The sequence below is a fragment of the Serinus canaria genome, chromosome 2 (assembly GCF_022539315.1).
Source record: "Serinus canaria isolate serCan28SL12 chromosome 2, serCan2020, whole genome shotgun sequence".
Classification (NCBI taxonomy): domain Eukaryota; kingdom Metazoa; phylum Chordata; class Aves; order Passeriformes; family Fringillidae; genus Serinus; species Serinus canaria.
The window spans coordinates 30,444,979-30,460,061 of record NC_066315.1 but is presented as its reverse complement, the minus strand read 5'-3'; the positions used below and the strand labels follow the sequence as shown (position 1 = coordinate 30,460,061).

At 38.7% G+C, this 15,083-nt stretch overlaps 1 protein-coding gene across 1 annotated transcript in view; it reads right to left on the bottom strand.

Moving 5' to 3' along the window:
* The window catches only part of LOC103812865 (histone deacetylase 9), a 149,874-nt gene extending 139,509 nt beyond the window's left edge, over window positions 1–10,365 (bottom strand). Inside the window, exons 1-3 of the mRNA XM_050970996.1 lie at window positions 10,351–10,365; window positions 8,730–8,907; window positions 1,790–1,923 (exon numbers count right to left, since the gene is read on the bottom strand). Of these exons, the coding sequence (XP_050826953.1) occupies window positions 1,790–1,923; window positions 8,730–8,907; window positions 10,351–10,365 (327 nt within the window). The remainder of the gene's footprint in view (window positions 1–1,789; window positions 1,924–8,729; window positions 8,908–10,350) is intronic.
* Between the last annotated feature and the right edge of the window lie 4,718 nt (window positions 10,366–15,083).

Below are 15,083 nucleotides of genomic sequence, written 5' to 3'. Positions count from 1 at the left end.
GGAAAGTGAGCAGTTTTAATCATTGGTCTGATGTCAGGCACATGCTAGATAATTTAGTGAAACAAAGGACAGAGTTCATCACCAAATATAATTCTCTCTCTAGCTACATAAGATGATCTAGATAAACCATAAGGATAAGGATATATGCACCAGCTTCACACTGAGACTCCTTAATTTTATCATCAGGGTTTACATTTTGACAGCTCATTTCACATTCCAGCCTCATTTCAAAGCCCACAGCTGGGGTCAATATTAGCTGAATGCTGTTCAATATGAAGTAACTTTTTTCCTCTCTCCCTCCTCACTTGATTATGCAAGACCTAATAAGTTGGGCTTTAAGTTCTGAAATTTTAGAATTTCAAGACAAAACTTTAAATCTTCCAGGAAACTCTTACACTGCATGCATCTCAAACTAACACATACCACTTTTTAATTTACACCTTTTACAGAGCCACACAATTTACTGTTCAGCAACAGCTGTGTGTTAGTAAAGAAAACAGTACATAGTAGCACACTGCATTTTACTTCTTTTCCCTCTTTTGTCTTTTCTTTGTAATACAGAGTCCTGAGTCAAGAAGGTAACTAGGCTTTATTTTAGGAAACCATGCTCAGCTGCATGTTTAACTTAATCTTGAAGTATGTGACTCCCCAGTGAAGCCACTCATGTGATGGGTGGCATTAAGGGCCTTGCTGAAAGTAAGTGTTCTTGAGCACCAAAAATATTATCTAAGCTAAAAAAAAAAAAAAAAAAAAAAAGAATTAGCCTGTTAGAGTGCTGCCATCTAGTTAGATGAGTGTATACAGCAAATCCATTTACAGTGCTTGCAATATCTCGCTGATCAGGACACTGAGCTACCTACAGAAAATCTTTGGGGACAGTCGCTAATTGCTATTCAAAGGGATCAATTGAACCAGTTCCTTTGGCTTTGTGAAAACAGAAGGATATAAAGAAAAGCAAGTAAACAGAACATGAGAGCCATGGCAATTTTGGGACTCTGCAGATCACTAGCAAATTTTTGCTGAACTTTGTTAACTTGTGCTGCAGTGCAGTAAACACCTGCAATTGCCACAGGCTTCTGAAGTTGACAGTGCTTCACTTCTCACAGGAAGCAGGGACTGGTAAGAAAAAACTACTTTTAACCAAGCCAAATCATATATGATCCTCACAGATCATATTTGATTGAAGCATGGTTTAATATGCAATTTTTTGAGGGAAAAAAATTTTTTGAGGGAAATTGCAGCAGAAAAAATAAAAAAATTTGCTATTGCCTATAAGATTGTTACTGAATGTCTTGGGGCTTCAAGTGGGACCTGTTGTATACCAGGTAAAGGAGCACGCTATGAAAACAGACTTTAAAGTCTGAAAAAATACAAGATGCAATATGCTTACAGAGTGATAAAAACTATGTTTTTTAAAATGTTGTATGCTACAGAAGTAAAATCATTAGCTGCTTGAAAAAGTTAAGAACCATGCTATTGGGAGGACTGCAATTACTGTTTGACTACTGCTTGTCTACATTCCTTTATAAAGGTGAGGAATAATCATGTGTGGGTTTTATATTCTGATGCCTGTGGATGCATAACCCTGTGTAAATTCTTTCTTTTCTGATTGGGAAGTGTGTTTTCCTGTAGTGCATTATTTTAATATTATCAGTTAAGACCAAATAATGTCTAAAACAACAACAATTCTCTTCTTACAGAAGTCAGACAGGTTTAGGAGTTAATAAATTTGCTATTTACTTTAGCAAGTAAAGTAAATTTACTTAATCTGGTTTTAATTTTTAATTACCTCACACTTGTTTAGCAACCCAGTTTCTTGCAGCCTTGACCAGATGCTTTGGATTCTCCCAGCGTGTTCGGGGTGGTTGGCATAGTTCCCACACATGCACTGGTGCTTCAGCATCAGACTGTCATACACAACACCTTCAGCACAAAGACAGCACAATCAGAAACAAGTGAAACAAATGCAAGTTATACTGCTCCCTGTCATGCATGCTTTAGCAAAACTGGATTTCATTTGACAATTACAGCAAGATGAAAATCCCACTGAATCATTTAGGTTGGAAAAGACCTCCCAGATCATTGGGTCCAATCTTTAACCTATATCTCCACCTTGTCAACTAGACCAGACCACTGAGTGCCATGAACAGTTGTTTCTTGAAGATCTCCACCACCTCCCTGGGAAGCCCATTCCCATGCCTGACAACCCTTCCTGGGAAGAAATGCTTCCTGATGTCCAACCTGAACCAACCCTGACACAGCCTGAGGCCGTGTCCTCATGTCCTGCTGCTGTTTGTCTGGGAGAAGAGACCAATCCCCACCTGGCCAGAGCCTCCTTTCAGGCATTTGTAGAGAGCAGAAAGGTCTCCCCTGAGCCTCCTTTTCTCCAGGTTAAACACCCAGAGCTCACTCAGATGTTCCTTACAGGAGTCACTTTCTAGACCCTTCACTGGCTTTGTTGCCCTTCTCTGGATCTAAATTTCTTTTTCCTTTGTGAGACTCTGAATTTTGATTTATGAGGTGAATCTTGTGATGCCAATAAAGCAAAGATTATTTCTCAAGAAATTTTATTAATAAATGCAATTTACTGTAAAGAAGAAGGGGAGTTGGGTGAAGTCTTTTGAAAGATTTCATGGCTAGGAAAAAAGGTCTTACTGAATCACTTGTTTTTTCTTTCTCTAGTGGGTAAAGTTAGTTAAAGCTGTTAACCTATATACAACAAGAAAATGTTATGCATAGAAGTGTAAAGAATATAATTTAGAGAAACCTTTAAAAATAAATTACAAAATGGTAATGGCACTCTGAAGTTTTACAGCTTAACTAATACTCTATCAATTCCAGATCTCAAAGCATATCAAATTAATGTCTCAGAGAGTGGCAGCTAGAGTCCTTTTTCATTAAAAAGAAAAGTTCAACCCACTACTCAATTAGGATCAAATCCTGTTGTTTTACTGCAAGTGCAAGGTACCTTTTGAATTTTTATGGTCATTTATGCAAGGACAAAACAGCTTTATATAAAAAAAGTGCTATCAATATCACATTGCTCTGTAGCTGTGTATTGGGAGCAAAAGAGAAATTTCAGTGAGTAGGCTCAAGCTAAATTCAATTTTCAAGGCTTTCAAACCAAGTATGAAACACTGAAAAATGATTTTCTGTATTTACTTGTTCTTTGCATTTCTCCTAGACATGTCTGGAACAAAAATTATTTTCCTTACCCCTATGAGGACCATTTTCATTTGGGAAATACTTGGCTTTTTTCTTTCCCTTACAGTTGAAAGGGACTCAAATTAACTATTTCTCCAAGCCACAATACTTGGCATTCAAAACATCCTGTGTGCCACCATTACTAGGGATGCCAACACAGTTCTGGGAAAATTGCATTTGCCTGCTACTGAATACAAAATTAAAGTCCAGATTCAACAAAATTCTCAACACCACCTTTCTTTAACAAATTTCTCTAATGGGTATTGAACATCAATAAAGTCTTTAAAAGCTCTTCTGAACGAGAGCCTGTGTACATCGTAGGTGATTCAAAGTTTCTGAGATAATTCAGTTAGAAGCCAGCCAGAAGTTATGCTGTTCTAGAAATATTTATGCTGCCATATTTCTTAGCTCATGCACTTTAGAACTGATCCTTTGGGATCTTGGTATTTCAGCCAAAATGAGAATACACTTATATTAAGCATAAGGAGAATGCAAATATAATACCTAACTGCAGTATGACTAAGTTTCTGCTAAGTGATTATCTAGCAAACATAATAGTTCATTAGCAATAAATTTTTTATTTACTTTCTTGTTCTGTTTTCTTTTAAAGAAAGAAAGAACCAGTGAAAACCTGGAGCTAATAAGCAAATGCAGCTTAAAATATCTGCTGGCATTGTCAAAGCAGTTAATAATTTCCTTTCTCTGCAGTTCCTCACTGCTCTATCATCAGGTCTTGTAAGTTACTTGGAAGTATGCACACAAAAAAGTGCATGCTCACATACCTCACTTTCCTTTTCTTGGCACTCACAGTTTTAATTTCTGCAGGCTGTTGGCTACTCAGCCTGTCCAGTTTGGCAGTGGCCATTATACCAACAGATAGGAAAACATTTCCTCCCATCTCCCTATCCCACAGGGAAGCCATTTATGTGCTAACTGTACAGGCATCAGGACTTTCAGAAGCTCTCAGGTAGGACAGGCTGTTATATCAAATGGATTTGAATAGAAATGCTTGTCAAACGTTAAGAAAAATTAGCTGAAAGTTGAAAGTTACTTCTACCTGCCGTTCTTTCAATAATTTTTTTATTTTTCTTACTTGAATAATCCAAATAGCAAGTAATGGAAATGATACTAATAAATGAAAACCATATTACTATGTTTTTGTTATACAGACCAGGTGTTATAATGACATTTCTTTATTTCCTGTGTCAGGATTGCAACCAACACTGAAGCTGTGTATTCAGGATGCCTCCTCTGGTTGACATAAACTTCTTTTTTTAGCACTTTTCCAGAAATAGAATATAACTAAAAGTGTAATTTTATTGTATGTGAGTTATTTTGTCTTAATCAAAAATCAGTTTAATAAGGTCAGGTCAGTATTGCATGGCAGAAGCATCTGCTCCAAACTTTTAAATACCAAGATATTCACACCACTGAGTGTAAAATTTGTTTCTAGGAGGATTAATTGACTTAAGAAAAGACTGAAATATATGTTTTCATTTATTGCAAGCATTTAAATTGATTTAGGATGTGCAAGTGATTCAGATGTGGGGCTGCTGGTCATACAGCACATGTGCTTGGTACAATACCAGAATGCAGCAGTAGAGCTTACTGCTAAAAATAGCCTGTAGGATTTCCCTAACAGGATTCAGCCAATAATCTCCCCACCCCCACATAAAAAAAAAAAAAAAAAAAAAAAGCCAAACCAAAAAAAAAAACAAGAAAGAAGAAGAGAGGGAGACAACTGTTTTCAATTGCAGACTGCTGTGAAATATTAATAAAAGATGGTCATTCTGTCTCTCCAGAACAAATGCCTACAGCCAGATTCTGTTCTCGGATTCCTTGTGTAAATCTGAGCAGCTCCACTGAGACTGGTGGATTTATTCTGGATTTACACCAATATTACTGAGGTCAGAATGTGGCCCTGAAGACAGATGGGAATGGTGCCACCACTGAACCATATAATGATAGGGGACACAGGACAAAAGAAACTGAATTGCCTTTAAGTCAGTAAAAACCAAGATTTTCCTGGTGGGGACTCCCTAAGACTCATTCATTTCCAAAAATGCTTTATTCAGGTCAGTTTCTTTTAATAATATTTTAAACAGAGGGGAGAACAAGAGACCTAAGAAATCATTGGCTAACAGCATGCTTTGAAGAAGATTAATTGCCCTGGAGAATAGCAGTACCAATAAGAAAACCCAAGGGAAGAATATCTAATAAATTATTCCAACAAAATATCTGAACTAAATAATGTCAAGTATTCTGTAAACTGCGTAAATGAAAATTAAGTGGACATTATTTTTTTCCACCTTTAACTCATTATCTTGGGCATATACTTTGTATATATTGCTTAACTCTCACAACAATCACTGTTCTCCTTCCCTTCAGATATTTGGCTAAAAGCATTTTTCTCATGACTCACAAAAATTTAGGCTGAATTTGATGCCCCTGTAATAATCATCTACAACTGTTTTCCTCCTAGCTTTTTTTTTTCTTCCAAGAATATATTGTCTTTAAATAAGAAAAATAACCCCAACAGTAAATAACAACTCAAGGCAGGGACATGTTATTAGATTAATTTCTAGAGTCTGAATTTGCCCTTGCTTTATGGTGGACCAGAATTTTCTCCCTTTCCACACATCCATTCCTTCCTTTCATGTTTTTACAGTAGTGTTGCAACTGCTGTAGACAATGGCTGGTTATCTGCTCTCTTAACAGAGAAAATCATAGAACCATAGGATAGCTCAGCTGGCCAGGGACCTCCAGGGGTTTGTAGCCCAACTCTGCTCAGAACAGGTCAGCACTGTGATCAGACCACATTCCTCAGGACTTTCATCCTAAAGGATTTTCTAAAAGCCATATAAGAATAAGTAAAAACTGGCTCTGAGTTTCTTTCAAGGAATAAGGAATAAATGCTAGGGCACCATCCAAAACCAGGAAATAGTATGCACAGATAAATTAATTCTATACCAAACATCCCATATGTTAATAATAAACACAGATTGTTTTGTTGTTTTGTTGGTTGTGGTTTTTTGTTTTTTTTTTTTTACAGAAAATGTATTAGAACTGTTGATGTTGCAAAGTTTCTCTTCATTGTCACTCCAAAGGTATCAATCTCATAAAACAAAAACTAGCTCTATTTTTGATGTATTTAAAAGCTGGAGGGATAAAGACTACATGTGCAAGTCTGTAAGCCTAGACACATGTCAGGGAAAGAGATTTCTTTAAGCAGAAAGCAAAGGCTTAACTGTGAATGCAGAGCTATGTGCTCTGCAAGACCTGGTCAATCAGCCAGGGGTCCTGGCTTTTAGCAAAGATACAGCTTGCAAGCAGGTACAGCATCCCACAATCTTCAGCCAGTACCTAGAGGATATAAAAACACTGAGGGTGTGAGCAGAGGTGGAGAAAAAGAAGCAAAAAGTTGTAGGGCAGATGAAAATAGGAGGATTTATATTTTTTTCAGTAATGGGTAGAAATGATTTCCTTGAATGACGGTGAAGGGGGGAAAAAAGATTCAGTAAAACAAGAATCAGGGATTCAAAAAAAAGATGTTTCATATTTTGAAAAGGGAACTCAGTGGACTGATAATATCAGTTGCAATAAGTTGGCCTTCCTTCCTTCCTTCCTTCCTTCCCTCCTTCCCTCCTTCCTCCTCCTTCCTCCCTTCCCTTCCCTTCCCTTCCTTCCTTCCTTCCTTCCTTCCTTCCTTCCTTCCTTCCTTCCTTCCTTCCTTCCTTCCTTCCTTCCTTCCTTCCTTCCTTCCTTCCTTCCTTCCTTCCTTCCTTCCTTCCTTCCTCTTCCTTCCTTCCTTCCTTCCTTCCTTCCTTCCTTCCTTCCTTCCTTCCTTCCTTCCTTCCTTCCTTCCTTCCTTCCTTCCTTCCTTCCTTCCTTCCTTCCTTCCTTCCTTCCTTCCTTCCTTCCTTCCTTCCTTCCTTCCTTCCCTTTCCACTGGTGTTCATGTAGCAATTACTAAAATGGTAAATTTTAACTCTCTGCCTAATCTGATTGTCTGCATTTCCATTGTTGAACCTAAAAGGTTTCTTTGTGTCACATCTCGAGCCCTTTATGCCAGGGATGTACACAATTTCATTCCTTCTCTTATTTTTCCATCTCAACTTCACACTTCCTTTCTTGATTAGTTCCACTAATGCCACAAGTCCACAGATCTGTGTAACCCCCTTGACCCCACTCCCCTCACTGGGGATTATAAAAGGAGGTGTCAGTAAAACTTAGCAATCAGGCTGAAGCAGCATTTTTTTGAAAGGGACTGCAGATTTTTACTTTGGGTTTTTTTTTTTGAAACTGCAGATTTTTGAAAGGGACCGTGAAGCCTACACACAGTGAGCTCACTTTTGGTGTGCTCTGAAAATCTTAGAACGAGTTTACAATGTTTTGGGGACTCTATGAATACAACTAGAAATACAGTGATCTAGTTTAGGAATCCTGTCTATATGTGGCTATTCTTTTTGGAGAAACTCATGGAAAGTGAATTAGTATGTTTGTTTCTGTACAACCCAAATGTTTGCTACCCAACAGTAACAATACAGTTTTGCTTTTGCCAAGGTCACATTCTGATTGGAAAGATGGGAGCACACTGTCTCACACAGTGCCCATAAAGGACTCCATCCTTAATAAACTCATGGTCATAGCCTGAAAAAATGCAAACTTTCAGAGAATGGGAAGTTCTGCCAGCTGAAGGAAATATAGTTCTGGCATAAACCTTCATAAACAGTAACTGCAAGTATTTCTTTCCCCTTCTTTCATTTTTCTATGTGCACAAAGGGAATCTTCACTTCTGACCATGCTCTAATGTGATACTGACATTCAGGCTTTTTAAAAGATGGACCCTCATGCAAGGTTAGATTACCCACAATAAGAAATGAGGTTTCTGTGCTCATTTTCCTTCCTTTGACTGAAGATTTTGAGGTTCTAATCACTTTTCTTTGGACAGCCTATGCTTCCTGAGTGACTGGAATACAAGTATACAACCTGCCTCTGTGGACTCCACACAACTGTTGTTTGACACAGAAGTTGCAGCCATCAGCACTTAGTCATGCCTACAGCTTTGCTCTTTCTGTAGAGAAAGAGACCTTGAAGCAAAGACTGATTTGTCAGATGAAGACACTGAGAATTACATCACAGTTTTCCTCCTTGCTGGGGGTCTTTCTTCAACTTATTGGTGGTCTCTTTACAAAACAGGCAACGAGAACACAAAGAAAAGAACCAGAGACTAGAGAAATGAAAGAAAAAGCTATAAATGACTTAAAGGTACCAAAAATGCACCTGTTTCTGTGTTGCTAGAGCTAGTCAATGATAATAATTTATGACTGTGTGAATATTAACCCTGTGATTTATCAGCTGCACTGGTTGAGTTGGTGCCAGTATAGCATCATAAAACAGAGGAGCGATAGGGCTAAAACTGAACACATTGCTGCAGGAGGCATTTGAGGTATTTAAGTCTGTTGATCCCACATGAACAAATGCATTTGCCCTGCCTATTAAAAGCAGTCTTTAGGGAACCCTACCAGTTGTGTAGATATGCTGGCTGGGCTGGTCCATGTCTGGGTGAGGTAATGTGGAGTCAGTGGGGGAAGATGGGGTCCTGGAAAGTGGTCGATGTTTATCTGATCCTGCCATGCCAACTGTAGCCATCTGAGCCTGGTACATTTGCAACTGGTGGACATGCCGTTGTGCCAGGAACTCCTGTTTCCAAGAAAACAGCACAGTAGAGAGAAATGTGAGATGGGATCAAGTAAAACACTGAGGGAAACATGTCAACAAATTAAGTTCATTAGGTCAGGGCTGTAATAAACAGTGGGGACCCCCACCCCCAACTTGTACCTAAGACTCGCTCAATAAATCCATTCAACAGATGTGTTCATGCTGACAGTGTGGGCTACTGACTTTGCAGGAGAGAAGGTGATGGCAGGCAACCTGTCAGCTCTCCCTGACAGGAAAAACAGCTTCACATGCAAAGGGTTATAAAAGACAAAGTTTTTCTATTATATTGAATACATAATGTTAGAACATGCATTTTATGATCATACACAAATAGAATTTAAATTTTCCCACAGCACTGTCTGTGTAGTTCTTTGAGCAAGGGATTTTCTGACATATCTTTCACAGTTCATACATATTGATAATTCATTACTTGAGTTCACTTTTCTGATAATCATTAGAGTACAGAAGACAAAAGGATTTGCTCCCTATTGGAATGTTCTTCAAGCTAGTAAAGATGCACCAGTGGATTGTGGCAGTCTTCACCAAACATTATTACTGAAACATATTTCTTTAAGAGGTCTTGGAAATTCAGCTGTCAGTGAGGGCAGATTGATGCTGTCAGGACTTTTCTCAGTGTTGGTTGACTCTGAGCTCTGAGGATGTACAGCTGCCTTTCTTTTACTTCTTAGCCTAAGCTTTTTTTTTTTTTTTTCAGTGAAGTTGCAAGTTTGCCATTCAGTCAGTATCTAAAACACAATCATTCCAGGTCTCTTATCTAAAAAAGTCAATTTAAGTAGGCTTTTTTTTTGTTTGTTTATGGGTTTTGGTTTTGTTTGTTTGTTGGGTTGGTTTGTTTGTTTTGATTTTTTTTTTCTGGGTTGTTTGTTTTGTTTGTTTTCTGGGTTTGGGGTTTTTTTACAGTGTCTTGACGTAGAGGGAAGAAAAAGTCTGGAACATCACATAACATAGATAACTTTGGAAGATGTTCCTGACTTTGTTTCTAAAATGATTTTGTGTGAGTCATTGTAGTCAATAGAACAATATTTTTCATGCAGACAAACAAATTGAGAATTTTTTTTTAAAGATTAATCAACCTGTGTGAGCATCACCTGAACTAGACATCTAGTTCAACACTTTGTTGTAAACCAAGAATACAGTCTATTCTTTCTCTCCTCCATTTACAGGTTAAAGAGTGTCCTGTTTATATCATTCTCCCCTCCTCAAATGAAACCAGGCACATACTATGTTTGACACATGTTTACTAACATAATCTGTTCAGGGAAGGAGAAGAAATTTGTGGAAGGTTCCATGGACATTGCATGACACCTGTTTTAATTTCTGAAGACACAGAAAACATTTGCCTGTGAAAATCTTTGAAAAATTCTTACAAGTAGTTTGTCTCACAAGGCTTACACAGAGGCTTACCTCCTCTCGTGGCATCCAGATCCTTTAACTGTAATATTACAAACTGTGGACATCAGCAAAGTTTAGACTTGTTCAGATTTTAGTCAAAGTTTTAGGCCAACTTCCTGATTAGGTTTTATTTTAGAGACAACAGGCACTCATGAAATACATATATTTTTTCCAGCCACCTACATATTTGTGCTGTGAGCGTTTCTGATACTCTGAGTCACAGACAAGTGGATTAATGCATTGAGTAATGTGGATAATCAACACACTTATCTGGCTTCCCAAATGCCCACCTGGCCTCTGGAAGGGATTAAAGGAACACAATGAATTCATCTTCAGGTTTTATGTGTTACAGCCCTGCAAACACATGTCCGTCTCTGCAGCAATATGACAAAAGCACTATTTGCACATCTGCAGGGCGAGTGATTTGTGTGAATATATTTGGAGCATTTCTGAGGTAACCTGAGCTCTGTCTGCCCGGCGTGGAGCCTGCTAGTTCCAGGTGCCTGAGATTAGTTTATTAGTAGAGGCAAGCAATTAGGGCCTCTGCTGGAGCTAGCAGAGGGCCATCCATCCCCTTCTACAGAAACAAGCTCAGGCCCTCAGTAATTATTTTGAGGAGGAATTTTAGAATCAGTATCTAAAGACAAGATGAGCCTTTTGGGAGCATGGGAGGTAAATATTTGTTGTTTTCCTAGTATTACTGTAAGGTTTGTTTAGCAGGGCTTTGGATTAATTTGGGTTGGTGTGAATATTCCTCTCATGTAGATGTGTGATTAGCATTTTGTAAATTCTAAGGCTTTTAATGAGATGTGTTTACTTATTTCTACTGGCTGTGAGACCTGATAAATCACAAGTACATTTTGTTGAATTATTAGATGGTCTGTGTTGGAGGATAAAGCATTAGGTGAGTTGTCTATATATTAACAGTCTTTTGAATGGTTATGTTTTGTGCAGAGAAAAAAACAAGTGGGATTCACTCATAAAGCTTTTTTTGCCTCTTAGCACTCTGTTTTTTAATTTAAAGTATTAATATTTAGTTTAGTCACAGCTAAATAAATCCAAAGATTTGTACGTCTGTAGCACAATCCTGCATGTGTATGGGCATATTCACATCTCTCTCCAGGGTTTATGCTTTGGCTTTTTTTCATTGTGGTAAAGAACTTTTTTCCTTCATAGGGACAGCAAATTTTACATTGTTTAATAATATGAACACTACTCTCATATATTTGTGGCCAGGTTTATATCCCTCTGTTGTTGTTGTTTTGATGCATTCTGCTGAAGTATGAAGTATGTGCTAATGTCTATAAACTTGTGAAAGTTTTGCCATGTTTTGCCTGTCCTGACTTCCTCTCCCAAAAGACCTTAAGCACTACTAACCTTACAAAGCTTTTCCTCTAAAAGCGTTTTTGGTGGTCTGTTTGCTAATTTCCACATTATTTTCAGAAAATTACCCAAAGGATGGGTAATTTCCTGATAGGGAAAGCTACATGCAAATGACTCAGAAAGTTTTGCCCTAGGTAAGGATGAAAACAAGACCTGCTGCCTTTCAGACCTTCCTCTCTCTCTCTCCTTGTTTTGAAGGATATTTCTAATGCCTGCTCTGATGCCTTTTCTCACCCCATGGCTTCTGTTGGAGTGGCACCTGTCCAGACCCCTTAGCAATATGGGAACAGAACAGCTTCAGATCCTGCCACTTTTCTTCTCTGCCACCTTCCTAGGCTTTCCACCTTCCCACTGCAGTTGTAGCTGAATGCATCCCAGGGGTGTCCCAGCCAGCCAGTGACTGCATCCAGCAAAAAGACCTCAGCTTGCAGCAGAGCTCACTTCTGCTTTAAGGTCCCTGTGAAGGCAGTCTTGGTCCAAACTAAGACAGCATCATCCAAAGTCTGACTGAATCAGAAATTCTGGTCACCCAGAAACTTCTCCTTCGAGCCAGGTGTAGGAAGTTAACAGTCCTTCAGAAATATCATACAATATAGGTTTGACCTTGATTATCCTCAGAAGTGACAGAAAAAAAACACAGAAAGCAATGAATGCCTGTAAAAATAGTTTTGTTCCTTGGGACCAAAAAGTGTGAGTAAGTGGAATTTTTAGCAATTTTCACACAGGAGTTTTGTGAAGTACTGTTTTGCCTACTGTCCTCAAACAGAACCATAACTAGTTGCCTTCAGAAACCAAGCAAAAATAGGTCCTGATGTCTTCCAAAAAAAAAAATAAAGTGTGTGAAAAAATGTAAAAGTGTAGGAAAGGTGTCTCTCTGTCAATTTATACAATCTAATATAGAAATTAGTCTGAGATATCCTTGAAAATGAATGTGTTGAGACATCTTTATAGCTGTTATGTCACTTGGAGAAAACACATCACCAAGAAGCCCAACCAGTTTCTATTTTTGACAAAACCACATGTGCAGCCACCAACTTCCATGGTCATCACTTTCAAAAAACCCCAGTATGACCATCTGAAATATAGTCAACCACAAACTCAGAATCAGCATTTTTATGAAAAGTAAGTAAATTACAAGTATGGCTACAGACACATAAATTGAATAGGTAGAAATGGATTTAAGCAAGCAAAAGCATAGACGGGAAAAAACAGGACAGTAAGCCTTGAGGCATCTGAATATATTAGGTCACATATTGTCAGGACGTTTATAGAATTTGGGTTTCTCTTGCTGTAATCCAAGGAGGACAGTGTGGACAAGAAAATGGGTAAAGAGAAATGAAGTCTTATAAACAGAATCTTAGGTACAGATACAGAGCAGTGGGATGGCAGCTATAACCCAAAACTGCCTGGAGTCCCAGGCAGAGATTTGCCTTGGGCAGCAAGCTGCTTCTCACAGCAAAGTAAGCCCATGCCCTGTGCCTTCCCCTTGCCTTCTGAAGGACTGTGGAATGGCTTATTCCAGCTGCTGCCAAGGTAGATCTTAATACTCAGACTGGTCCTACTGCAATGACAGCCTAGGGAATTGTTAGCACACTCAACCAGTTTTGTTTTCCCCCTCTGTTCCTGGAGCTGCAGAACTTCTGCTGTAGAAATCCCTGCCCTGTCCTACCATCCTTCCCTTCTAGCGCAGGAGTGCCTTTGGGGTGACAAAAAATGTTATAAAAATTACAACACTTTAAGGCCATGAAATAGGGGAAGAGCAAAGACTCTTAATGGGATAACAAGTGCTCCTTTATCAAGACACATAGGAGAAGATGCATTTTGGACATGGGGTTGCATGGCTAAATGTGCAATTCCAGGCTGGAGTCACAGCATGTAGGATGTAACAGCAGAGTCAGGACCCTTCCTTTTACCTCTGCTGTTGCATGAGAAAGTGGATGGGCTGCTGACATGTGCTTTTAAAGGGAGAGAGGTTAAAAATTACCTCTCTTGGACAGAAAGTTTCCAGAAGGCTGACCATCTAAACGTGACCTGTGTTGGTCCCATGTAAGTGAGGAATCAAGGTGGTCACAGGGTTTGAGTTTTCAGCTCTCTTTGTTAAGAAACAAGAACCAAACAGTCATTATGTTGAAGCCTGGCTTGATTAAGAAGAAAGGAATTATGGGAGCAACAGAAAAGGTTGCCCTGAAGTCAGAGCACTTTTACTGGAGGGAAATTCCAGGAGTCCAAGTGAGCTGCTGGATTCACTCCTGGTTCCTGCTCCTGTGAGACCTGCCTTCTCTGCTCCCGACATTGGCAGGTACTTGACTTCTGTCACTCCTGCTAAAGTGCTGACTGCAGTGTGCACAGCACTCATCCAAAGAAAATGCAGCACCTCCTCAAAGGCTTCACTCCTGGCTGAATCTTTTCCTCTCTTTCTGACTCTCCCAGATACTTCATACAAATGTATAAATAACTGGGGGTACAATGAAGGGGGAAAATGGACCACCTGAATATTTTGTGGGGTGTTTTTTTGTTCTTTAAGGAAACCTCTGAAGAGGTTTCTCATTACTTTATTGCTTTTACTGAAAAAACATGACTTTCTAGAAGTCACTTGATGCTTTCAATGAATGAATGGAAGAGTTAATGCAAAAGGAAAAAAAAAAGAGAAATTCAGGGAAGAGTTAATGCAAAAGGAAAATACAATTGTTCACGTCTTGCCCGAACTTTCAGTATTAACAAGTATTTTCTTCTTTTACTTTGATATGAAGAATAAGTAGGCTCTGCAATAACATTTAATGATTACAACCACCTAATCCTAGTAGCCTTCTGAAATCAATAAGTTGATGTGTTGGCCAAAACTAATTAATGATAACATCACCTGTCCCACACGTTTTATTGCTCTGGGAAAGGTCACCCAACTCTCTCCAACAGTATTGGCAAATCAGTTTGGTGTTAGTTTATGCAGATCTTTTCAACCACTTCCATTTTTCTGCTCTTTGTCAGAACTACTTTTCTTAGCAGACTTGTGTGATTTATTTTTAAGTGAATCATTACTTTGGCCTTCACACAGAAAAATAATATTCTCCAGGCAAAATTCATTAGCAGTCCTGCTGTAGATCTGTGTTGTCTGCATATTTCAACAGATTCTGCTTTGGTTTTATAGACAATTCTTCTGAGTTCAGGTTTTATTGTAGAATTAATGAAAATTACTTGGATCTGACATATAAAGACAAAATCTTGGAAAAGCTTGCTCTTCAATATAGAGTCAAGACATTCTAACAAAACAGTGCCTAAGTGCAAAATCATGAGGGTTTGCAGATGCCTCCTCCCTTGTATGGAGGTGCAGTGAGGTCAGAATGGGGAACACCAGTGGACCATAT